Genomic DNA, 11,968 nt, shown 5'->3' with positions numbered 1-11,968 from the left:
CTATTCTATTGTCAAGAACCAACAACTGCAACATGTTGCCGAACATCATGTGATGGTTTTAGTTTTCTAAGCTTCAGTTTATTTTCTGTACCAACAGGTGGTGATCTTTAGGTACACAATCTAACCTATAGTTAATTACATATCGCCTCTTACCAAACAGACGATATGGACTTCTAAAGTCACCTTATATTTTAAGTGATTCAGATCAAACAATGTGCATTTACTTATTTACTTAATTTCAAAATAAATACTTTGAAGAACTTGTGAAATAATTAAAACACTTATACTAGTAACCGCACAATATATGTCAAGAAGCTTGCCTGAGCTATCATGATATTCTGTTATACATTGAATAATTCTGTTGTGCGTTGTTCTCTTAATGCTGCACATTGTCATTTGACAGATGCTTCAAGTTAAACTGATTCATCAAGGTACTAATATGTTGTTTTATGTGTACTTGTATGTGTAGATTATGTACTTGAAGATAGCAGACAACAACCGGGCTGACACCCACTTGTGTTTCTTCAATGAAGCTGTGAACGAGCACGGGTTTCCTCTGAGGTATTCACATTATTTCATATGTAATCATTAGTGTAATTGCGGACCTTTCCATCAAATTGAGATGTTCCCCTCCAATGGCTGCATCAGTGACGACCACTTTACTTTTGATGGGACTCATTCATTGCAAATATTGTCGTGCTTTACTGTTAGTTCAAAGAGGCAATCTGAACATATAAGTTAAAACAATTGCCATTATAAACGGTACTTTTCTAGGTCACAAAAGTGCTGTCGGACACAGCCATATCAATTGTTAATTCTATGTGAGCCCCTCACATATGACAATATATAAGCGACATGTCAGATTTTTCTATCCCTCAGCTGAGATTCATGTACTGTACAGAAATATGAAAATATAATCTATTCACAAGCTGATGTGAACCATCCCTCATTCAGGTGTGGAAGATAACTCGAGGTTTAATAAAGTGAAAGAGAACTCTTAAGGGTTACAGTTAAGGACCTGTCCAGATATCTCAAATATGTATGTCCAGAGAGAGCCATTTGTGATCACATTATGGATGTAGATCATTATGGAATTGTACCCCTCGTTTTTTGGACCTTCAAATACGTAGATTTTAACTATGCATAATTATTTGATTTATTTTCCAGAGTGAGAGGAGATCATGGTGGAGAAAATGTGGGAGTAGCACAATTAATGTTCTCAGTTCGTGGAACTGACAGTAACAGCTTCATTGCAGGGAAAAGCGTACACAATCAACGGTGATTTAAACCTAATTTTGTAAGCTTATGAGCATATTTCTTCTTCTTAATATTCCCTTTAACAAACCTTCATAAGCACATGTTGAGACCATTCCTTCACAAAGAAGAAAATGACAATTTTCACAGAAATGTACCAGCCACGCAAACATTTGAAAACTCACTTAATGTTATGTTTGTACTCTCCTGTCAAGTCAGTTGATTTTTTTTAAATAAATGCAATTTTCAGTTAGAGACATTGCCATTGACTCAATGACTAGGAAACTTTAAATTGTTCATAGTGAACAGTTTGAATTTTCTTTTAAGTTTAACATTTTTTTGTGTTTTCTTCTCACAGAATTGAACGCCTCTGACGTGATGTGTTCATGAGTGTTACGGGTGTCTTTTACAACACCCTGCACTCTCTTGAGGAACAACACCTGCTTGACATCAGTAACGTCCTGCACATCTTCTGCTGCCACTACGTTTTCTTGCCACGCATCCAAGCCAACCTGGATGTGTTCAGTGAGGCCTGGGCCAACCATCCCATCAGGACAGAGCAAAATCTGACACCCAATCAGTTGTGGCAGGTGGGCCAGCACCTGAATCCTGTTGCAGATCCTGAGCCTGAGGTAAATTATGAATTTTCAAAACCATCACTATCTCTTGTTTATTATCAATCAATAAAAACCCAAACAGTATAATAAGTTATCTGATTCATAAACTAACTCCCGTTCTTGGATTAAAAGAACCTCTGCTGGGAGCAAGCAAGAACACTTTTCTATAATATTACACTATTACCTTAACATTATTCCACAATCACTCCATTTTTTATTATTATAGAACAATTGCATACCCTCTTTATTTCGCCTGATCACATATTTTGTAATAAGAAGCAGTAATGGCACAGTGCTTGCTTTAATATTTGTACACTCACTTTGTCTTTTTTAGGGTTCACTCATACCAGAGATTCAATGGGAAGAGAGTGGATACACAAATGAGCATCATACCGGGGTCAATGTCCCTACGCTGAACTTCCCTCTCTCAGACCTTGAAATTATGCAACTGCAAGACAACATTGATCCATTGGAAGAATCTGAATGAGTGGACATATATCTCAATACTGTCCAATACATTGAGAATTTAATTGAGCACCGATAGTTGTTACATTTAACAACTATAGTATGATTTGTGTCATGATTTCAGTTATTTGGCAATGATGGAAAGTTAATCATTTTATATTTACATAGCTTATGCTTGATTAAGTTAATCTCAATTGCATGATTAGACATTTTTCTTTTGACTTATAAATTAATGGAAGTGTTTTTAGAGATGCATTTTCAGTCAGGATCAAAAACCGTTTCAGAGCAACAGAATTACATTCATTTTACACTCTGTACAAAATAAAAACATTGTAAAATAACTATTCGGAGTGTAATGCTTTACTGTTCAAGGGATTGGGCATTGTTACGGCCCGTCCACACAGCGGTGTGCGTTGAAGCTTCCAACGCTTCTGCCCATTCACTTTGAATGGGGTGACGTCACTTTTAGCCGAACTGCATTTTGGAAAGCGACGTGGAGCGTTGCTGGCGTTACTGAAGCCGGTCTTCAGTTTCTGCATGGCCATTGACAAAACGTGTCGGTTGACACCTTGGCCGACTGCTGCATCCCCTTGAAAAGACGACCTCATTTAGAAAAGTACAACCAACAAGATGATATTCAACATACACTTACCAAGAGACAACATGAATCATCCTTCAAGCTTTCAATACAATAAATGTAACTAGTTCTTTCTTCCCTGGTCTAAGGGACATGAACTTAATCCTCAACATGCAAGTAAAAACAAACAAAAAGGCAAAATTCGACCCAGATGACAACCTATAATGAAACATGAGAAGTTACACTATTTATTAATACCTCTCAGCCTGCACTTCAATGGAGCTGCCCAGTTAACATTGTTCATTTTAAAGAATGAAATCAATGAACTGTCTGTTTCTTCTTCTGCGTCAAACAAGTCGATTGACAGAAAGAGGCGTGGACATTCATAGTTACGTTCCAGCAGTTCCTCTCTGAACAACTGACATGCCTTCCGGGGGTCCACTTCATTGGCCCAGGCTGAAATGTAATTTGAAGGGAAAAAAAGTGGTTGGTACAATAAACTTCATAATATGTCAGCTTCAATTGTAAAATAGTACTTCATTTATTGTCTCATTTAGTAAGCCCTGTATTTTAAAGCAATATATTAAAAGGTAGTAACTTGAAATCAATTATCCTTTCCATATTACTGGATCAAACATGTAACAACATTCATTTTGGTGATCATTGCTATTTAAGTGTTTGTGAGTAGTCACTGTTTCAAACTACACCACAGCAGTAATTGTTCTGAATAAATAACCTGCTGAAACTGTTGCTGGCAATCGTTGAACTGAAGGTCCTGGCATTCCCTCTGTCCTTGTCATACTGGCTGCATCGCTATGATGAGCAGGGTCCATTCTTGGAAAAGACAAAACAAAAAACATACTCACAGGAATGGAAAATAGAGACTAGTGAGCGCCCTTCTTTTTTTACATATTTCTTCTTGCATATCAAACAAAGTAATTTAAATCAGATCCCTAATAAGTATTTCGGCTCTGTTAAGATTTCTACATTTCCTAAAAATGCATCACATGCTCTGATGCAGCTGCTATAGCTGTAACATTACAGCATTTTAAAACACAAAAAAGGAACAAGCACATTCACCAAACGATATCGTTATTAGGTTTGACACTTTGTATATGTTGTTCACCTCTCTCAAAACATGTCTATCTTCCATCTTTTGCTTGAACAAGTCAAAACGTCTTACCCTTCACCACATGTGCTTGCATGAAATGAGAGGACATCAATTGGGTAAGATTCAAGACATATAGGGCAAACCTGTAAAAAACATAAACAAATGTCAATACCTTTAAAACATATCACATTATTATAAGAGGTTTTATGTTTAATAATTCTCTCTCAGATAAGTGATACAGGAAACATAATTCTATGATAAAAAAATGAGTACATAGACAGTGTGCAAAAAGTCTGTTTGGTGAAATGTGTTATACCCTACCTATATACACACCTGCAATCATGCTGTCATTATTTACTGAAAACAATAAGGCTTTTATACTAAATTGCAAAGTAACTTTAACAGGATCAGCATCAACTACCTCTGACAATTCTCCCATCCCTGTGTTAGGTGGATTTGGCTGCTCAATCACTTCATCAAGAGAAGTCCCAGATTCACTCTCCTAAAAAACAAAAAAGGTACAGAGAATTGGTTCTATAGACTTTGAAACAGTCATTTGAGCAAACTAAAACATTACATATTTATTTGAGAAATGAGAGAAACGTTTTAATAACAGCTTACAGTCAATATGTCATTACATTCCTCCACATGTAAAGGCAACAGCTGCAAAGGCATTTGACTGCCACATGTTATGCAGGTTGACTGTGGCATCTTTGCAAACTCTGCCGAGTCATAGGGTAGTGGTTCGGTAGAAAGTTGCTCCTGTAGTGGAATTACAAACACAATGTTTTTTCCGTTGTTAGACGCTGTTTTGAGGAGCCTTGTGGAGTACCCCTCGGAGTCAGTAGGAATTATGGACAGCTTTCGACGTCCACTACCACCTATTTTAAAATCAAAATAGGAACAACACAAGTGTGCTTTAAAACCACCTGACAGTACATACATTAATATTAGGGATATACGTTACACTTTGTCAGGCAAACTTTAGTACTGTTTTATACAACTTGAAGAAGTGATATGAATGGTAATTCAAAGTAGGGCAACAGAAAACACATATGTGGGGCTTCTGAGTGTGAAAAACACAACACAGCATTTTCACCAATGGAGATGAGAACAATATTACCTGCTGACTTGAAAAACATCCAGCCTCCTTTTAATGTTTTCAGTTTTGGAAATTCTTCCTCAACCGAAGCCATAGTCTTTAAAACAAAGTGAAATAACATACAATATTCAGCAAATGATTCACATTTTAAATCATTGAGAAATCTTTAATACTGTCTGTTTATATGATTACCTCACTGTGCAATAAGTTGTCCGGTAGATTTAGCATCCTCTTTCCAAGGCCAGCATAGGCAAGTGGTAGCTCTTCCGAGCCCTTAGGTGTAAACTGACTGGGTCCCGAAAGGACATATATGCGAAAGTCCGTCCGTTTGACGATGCAAGGAGCCGGGGTGGGAAATCGTCTTTTGCCTCTTGGCTGATCAGTACTGAACATACTTGGGAATTGCCTGATGTGGGAATGACAAAAGGATCTGTGAGACTAGACATTGTTATATCATTTGCAAATCATTGGCTTGCGTTGATGGTTTTGTTAACATAGGTTGAACAAATTGTATGAATAAAAAGCGAAATCATAGTTAATATTCTGTCGATACAAAAACAATCTTGACACTTAGCTTTATCTTACCAAAATATTTGTTTTGAAAACATTAATATATTGTGTTTGGGACGTTTCAAGGCAAGGGGTTGTTAAAGGTTTTAAAAGCAGTAATGGAGGATACATACTATGGACAAATGTTTTAAAACATTAACTCAACATTACATTAGAGTAATGCGAGGGGTGAGATCAAATATCAGATGTTTACACATCTACGGGATTAAGCCACAGTTTGATCTTGAACTGTCAAATGTAAAACAAAGTCTATTAAATCACCTTCTCATCGCCTGCCTCACCCTGACATCATTGTGGGATTGGACGCTGTCTACCGCCCTGACTGCTACGCTGACCGGTGCACTCTCTGCTATGCTCACTTCTGGTGGAGTTGGAGTCGCAGACAACTCCCTGGCTATTAATTGAACTAAAGCCCGTGCTGCTACCTCGACCCGAGGCGTTACACCCTGTCGAACAGTCAATTAATTTTCTCTCACATTCACTTCACTGCAATATTTTACTTGGTAGCAGAAGCACATAATAAGAATGGGGGATCGTTAGACCGTTAGTCAGACAACGCTAGTTAATGTTAGCTTATGGAGCTCAGCTACTACAACACAGCTAACCAAAACAGTTCTATATAATTCTCGAATTAAACAACTAACAACTAAGCAAAACCAATCCTTCATAATTTAGGAGTATTTCATAATTTACACTTGGAGCGGGAGGCGCGCGACCACCAGACGCCATTTTAAAGATGACCTCTGACCTATCAGCTCCGGAGTCCGGACTGCGCAAAATGCGTAAATGAAGTGCTACGTCACGAACGCAAGAAATCCTACCCACGTGGGGGCGCGCTCATGTGATTGGCTTAGACTGGAGGAGACATCTGATTGGCTATAGATGAGAGAAATTACAAGTACGAATCGGGTGAGCGTCAGGGGAGTCTCAAAAAACCCACACACGAATGCACAGCGATCCGTGCACAGAAAGCTGTTTGTGTTTGAAGGTGCAGCGGTTTTAAACGGAAAACTAATATGTGTGGATCAAAAATACTCATGTAAAACTTTTTTCTGTGTTTGGATTTTATTTACATGTATATGAAACGGAACACATTTGTGTATGCATTGAAAAACACAAGTGTGGATCCGGAAATACAAGTTTGAATCCTTTTGCGGATCATGAAATACAAGTGTGAATCCTTCTGTGTGCATGTGTGTATTATGAGACTGTTCTGAGCCCATACAGTACTGAAGCACAGGAAATTTGAGTCATGAGCAACAACTGCGTCCGTGATTGTTCCTCATGTAAGACGGGGTATATCATGAGCTATGACCTACACGCGATATGCGAATCCTGCCTGGGGCCAGAGCATGCGGACGCGGCTCTCAGCCAGCAGGTCGTTTGTTCGCATTGTGCCCGTCTCCCGTCAGCCGTCAGGAAGCGAAGAGCGGACGCTCTAGCCGCTACGGCTGAGGAGGAGGATTTGCCCGTCCAGGAGCACAGGGACGACAGCCTGTCTCTGGAGCCGAGTGCTGGGCAGGAGTCGGACGACTCCTACCCCGTCTCCCTCCATGGCTCGCCATGCGGCTTGTGCGAAAATTGAAGTAACTTGAAAGTTTGAAGTGAAAAGTTGATACAGCGTATTTTTGGTATATTCATTTTAATGACACCTGATATATAAGAGGTGTGTTGCATCATGTTATCACTAATATATGTGTGGTTTTATACATTCCTGTGTGTTAATAGTTGAAGGAACAAAGTACATTTTTCCTCTTAAATATAGAGGTTTTTTATATTCAACAATGTTCCCTTTTTCTTAAAAGTAGATTAGCGCAATAGTCTTTTTCTTCCACTTTTACATATAATCAAAAGGGTGATTTTTTTGGCTATTTGTGAGTAGGTAAGGTGCAGTATAACTGGTGAGTTCTGTTTTGAGTGAAAAGATTACCCGTTAAGTGTTTTTCAGAAAGCCTTGTTGCAGTTCGAGGCCATGAGTTTCTTAGGTAATCATCAATGGTCTTTGCAAAATAACAGGGGAACTCCAAGAGACATTTTCCCCAGATAGAAGGCAGTTACATTCTTGTAGTTAATGAGGCATGACAGGCAGACCTATAAAAAGGGCCTTGAGAACTGGGTCACACAATTAAGGTCTGAATAAAATGTATGTATTAAATTGTGCTGAGCAATGCCTGTGGTTGCATTCTATTGACTTCTCTGCTGTATTCTTTCATGTGTATTCTTTCCTTTGTGGGTAAAATTGCTACAACATTGTGGAGTAGTTAGCTTAAACATGTTTTATTACTCTGCATAAAAGGGGGGGTGCAGTTGTGCAGGACAGGAGACTAGGTGGGGGAGGGGATATTCTTAAGATCTCCAACAAACAGGGAAATCTACATATCTTGAATGGTATATGTGTGTGTTCAATTACTTTGTATTAATAAATAGCAGTCTGTGTAAACAAAAGCTGGAAATATGAGAAATGAAATGATTATCTTTGTGAGCAAGGGGATATTCTTTGGACACAGCTCAAGCCTCTGGAATGTGCAGAAAAGGGTGTGTGTGAAAGTCTATGCAAGAAAGTGAGATAACGGACACCAGATGTATTTTGCTACAACCTCAGGACACTTGTTTATTATCTGGCTGGCTCGCGCTGATTCGCTACGACACGCCATCTTTTTGCATCTCCCAATGAGATAACCTGACTCAGCTCCTCCCGTCTTGTTGTAGAATATAAGCTTGCTCTGGATTGGGTTCGTTCTCTTTTTCCTCCTGCTGCGAAGACCGAAAGATCACAACAGCACGAGAAACCAGAGCAGGAGTGCTCCTAATTGTATTATATTGAATTGTATTGCATTGGATTGGATTATTACCTTTTATAATTAAAACAGATTATTGTTTAACTGGTATCCTGGTGTGTTCTGATTTCCTTCCTGTTATGATTTTAAGCAGCTCGCCAAATGACACGCGGGGCCGAGGTGGGTTTTAAAATCCCTCTGCTCCAACAAGTGGTGACGTCGACGTTTGCGAGTGGGAGTTCAGAGGAAGTCACATCAGCAGCCAGCGGACGAAGCTGTCCAGGGGTGACACCTCGAAATACTTTCTGACAACTAAAAACAGAGCTCTATACAAAATACCAGGTAAGCGGATACCCGTTACACTCAAAATCTGTGATTTGGCTATATTCAAAAATGTTAGAGTTGTCAGGAATATTTCCCAGTATCATAGTCTTGACGGTATAATGCAATACATATTTTAGCATAGATAGGTAACCAATAAAATAAATAAAGCAACGGTTAAAAGCCTCGTGGATTTTTCAGAATCATACGACTGACTCGTTAGCTACACGTGAAGCGATGAGGTGTGTAAGACGAAGGTGAAAGGCCCCGTGGATTTTTTCAGAAATCAATACGGCAAACTCATCGGGGAAGTTCAGTGGTTTTCTAAAGACTCCATCCAGAACAAAACAGAATAATGCTTTCCAGTCTCATAGGAGCTGCAGTTGTATTATAAGTAAAAATCCAAGGGGAGATACGCAAATTTCAAAAAGCCATTTTGAAACGACCGGAATCTCGTTATCTCTTGTTATGTTGGGTTAATCTATAAGGCTAAACGTGACGATAAAGAGATTCTGTTGACCTGGGTTTCAACCCCATGTGAATGCCACATCGCTGAAAAGCGGTGTCGAAGCGCGTTCAGAGGTCTCGTTATCTGTTGAAATAAACATCGCACTATAAAAGCTGGATAGACTGTACGGGGAATAATTTTCTGTGAATAATTACTAATAAGATATAGGAGAAAGTCAGATAAAGACGCAAAGTTTAAGCTTGTTGCTCTCAGAAGCATTCTTCCCCTCAGTGAGGTGGAGCTCATTCCTGGTGAGGTGCCGCTATCTGCTGGACGTATTTTGTAGTATTTCTTGAATTACATTACATTTGACTGGCGCCTTTATCCGAAGCGACTCACAATAAGTGCGTTTGACTAGGAAAATACAATCAAAAACAAAACAGGATCATTAAAGTATATCTGGGTTTATAGAGCCAAAACATTTCAAGTGCTACTCAACTGCCTTTAGATAAGCCAGTCCGTTGTTAGTATCATAAGTGCTTTTGTTAGTACTTCTTTGTTAATAGTTCTATCATTCGAAGTGGAGTTGAAATACTTGAGTTTTTACACTCAAAATATTTACACATTTGGATTAAGGGCAGGGCAGTTAAATAAATACATTAACTACGTTAGGAGTAACGACAAGCATTGTCCACTATATTGATAAATACAACTGAACACATATCAGCCTAGTCAGATAAATAGGATACAACCATCATGGAAGGACAGTTTAAAAAAGATGATTTACACATCCCAATTCCCGGAAGTTTCCGAGAGCAATGGGGACAGACTGAGAGATTGATTCTCAGTGGAATCAAACAGGGAGACAAGAAGAAGGCTTGTGCCGACCTCGGGTTCCTCCATAAAAAAATGATAGAAGAAGACAGAGTGGGAGGAGATGACACTCTAGGAAATTTAAGCTCAGCTCTAAATGTTTATGAACGACAGCTTGTAAAAAAACTTGGTGACCTAAACCAACAAAAGCACGGATTATTAGGCCGGACAAAACTAAACAAAGAGAAGGAGGAGGTAGATCAAATACGGAGGCTTTGTCATAATGCAGCACTCGCCATGAACGGTGTAGCTGTTACTCCCTTCACAGCCAAAACTCCCCCAGTTCTGGTCACGGTCCAAACCCCGACCCAGGGAGAGGAGTTTCAACACTCTAGTTACCTTGGCACTCTCCTGTTCCCTCATGACAGTATAGGGACGCACGTGCCAGCACAAGCACCTACAGATGAAGAAATACATCACTTTATTGCAGAACGTGTCAGGGGTTATGGGAGTATGAATAAAGAGGAAACCTCTGCCTCAAACAGGGAAGACATGGGGAGGCAAACTCTCAGCAGTGCTGTAAATGACATGTGCACTGCACAAAAGGCTGGCTCAGAAGAGAGGTCTCAGACAGGACCTATAGAGGATCCAGTTATCCCCTTCAGTTCCCCCCTCATTTACCCGGATTTATTTAATCCATTTAAACAACCTCCCCCTTACTCTCCCCCTGTCCCAGACACACCCCCCATGTCTAATCTACAGATGCCACTAACAAAAGGGTGCTATGGATCAGACCAAGAACAAGCAAGTGATAAGGGGGGTAACTTTACAATCATGGGAAATGTTTCACTGACTCCTTTAAGGAGTACCTCTATTAAAAGAGGCAAGAGCAGCCCCACAAAGGCAGAATTACTCACCATTGTAGAACGCCAAGAGGAGAGGGAGAGAGAGGATAGAGTACGATTTGACTATGACAGAAGACAGTATGAGAAGAGAAGAAAGGAAGAGGAGAGAAGAAGTGATAAGAGAAACGGAGACGAGGGGAGTGGGGGTAGTCAGGAGAGAGAGAGGGGCTATCACCATGGGGCGGAAGAATTACTGGGACTTGAAAAGGAACGAGAGAGTCAGAAGGGAAATTGAGGTAGAAGACAAATAGAGGGAGACAGTCAAGACAGAGCAGAAGACAGCTCCTCTGAGGGAGAAAGGTCAGGTGACTTACCTTTTAGAAGTAGAGAAGCCCAGACCCGCTATAAACCAAAAAGTAGGGGAGGAGCATCTGGAGATGATAGTGATAAGCATTACTCTGAAGCAGAACACACAGGGTATAGAGGTAGCTATCAGGACACTGCTCAGCAAGGGCGAGCAGAACAGGAACAGGACAACTGCAGTAAAAATAGGACAACGGTTAAGAGCATATCTCTGGAAGGAACAATCACTGAATTGACTGATGTACAGGTTCTTGGACTCCCCCGGGGGATGTTAAGATCCCATCACACCTCGGACAACCCCACATCTCATACCTTTATGGCCCCAGTATTACAGGCTCCTTTAGTGGCTCTCCCCAGTGGGAATATCACTTATCACCCATTCACACTAGGAGACATACATGCACTAGTGGACAAAATGCCGCTACCTACTGAGGGAGGGAGACATTGGATGAGAAAGTTTGCGGATATGTCAGTAGGACAAACAATCTGCCTTGGAGATTTCAGGAGGATATTAGCACAACAGACTTCCAGCTATGAGGTAGAAAGAGTTGAGGGAAGATCAGGTACAGGAAGAATGAGCGATGACAAGCCTATCTCTTCCAACGACATACACAGCTTGCTTAGCAAGGCAATGAGAGAACATTTTCCACAGACAGGAGGAGGTTACGGTTTCACATTCATACCTGGAGAGGCCGCAGCAACCAT

At 40.1% G+C, this 11,968-nt stretch overlaps 1 protein-coding gene across 1 annotated transcript; it reads right to left on the bottom strand.

Moving 5' to 3' along the window:
* Window positions 1-1,831: 1,831 nt before the first annotated feature.
* On the bottom strand, window positions 1,832-6,630 carry LOC117540699. Its single transcript, XM_034207484.1, has 11 exons — window positions 6,390-6,630; window positions 5,958-6,142; window positions 5,319-5,532; window positions 5,148-5,223; window positions 4,646-4,905; window positions 4,446-4,526; window positions 4,097-4,167; window positions 3,650-3,747; window positions 3,172-3,369; window positions 2,851-2,925; window positions 1,832-1,881 (listed from the first exon to the last, which is right to left on the bottom strand). Exons 1-11 carry the CDS (start codon window positions 6,423-6,425, stop codon window positions 1,832-1,834), a joined length of 1,344 nt encoding a protein of 447 aa, XP_034063375.1. The 5' UTR covers window positions 6,426-6,630.
* Between the last annotated feature and the right edge of the window lie 5,338 nt (window positions 6,631-11,968).

Source organism: Gymnodraco acuticeps, unplaced genomic scaffold (genome assembly GCF_902827175.1).
Source record: "Gymnodraco acuticeps unplaced genomic scaffold, fGymAcu1.1, whole genome shotgun sequence".
NCBI classification, from domain to species: Eukaryota; Metazoa; Chordata; class Actinopteri; order Perciformes; family Bathydraconidae; genus Gymnodraco; species Gymnodraco acuticeps.
The sequence above is the reverse complement of the archived record's forward strand: the minus strand, read 5'-3'. Positions and strand labels throughout refer to the sequence as shown.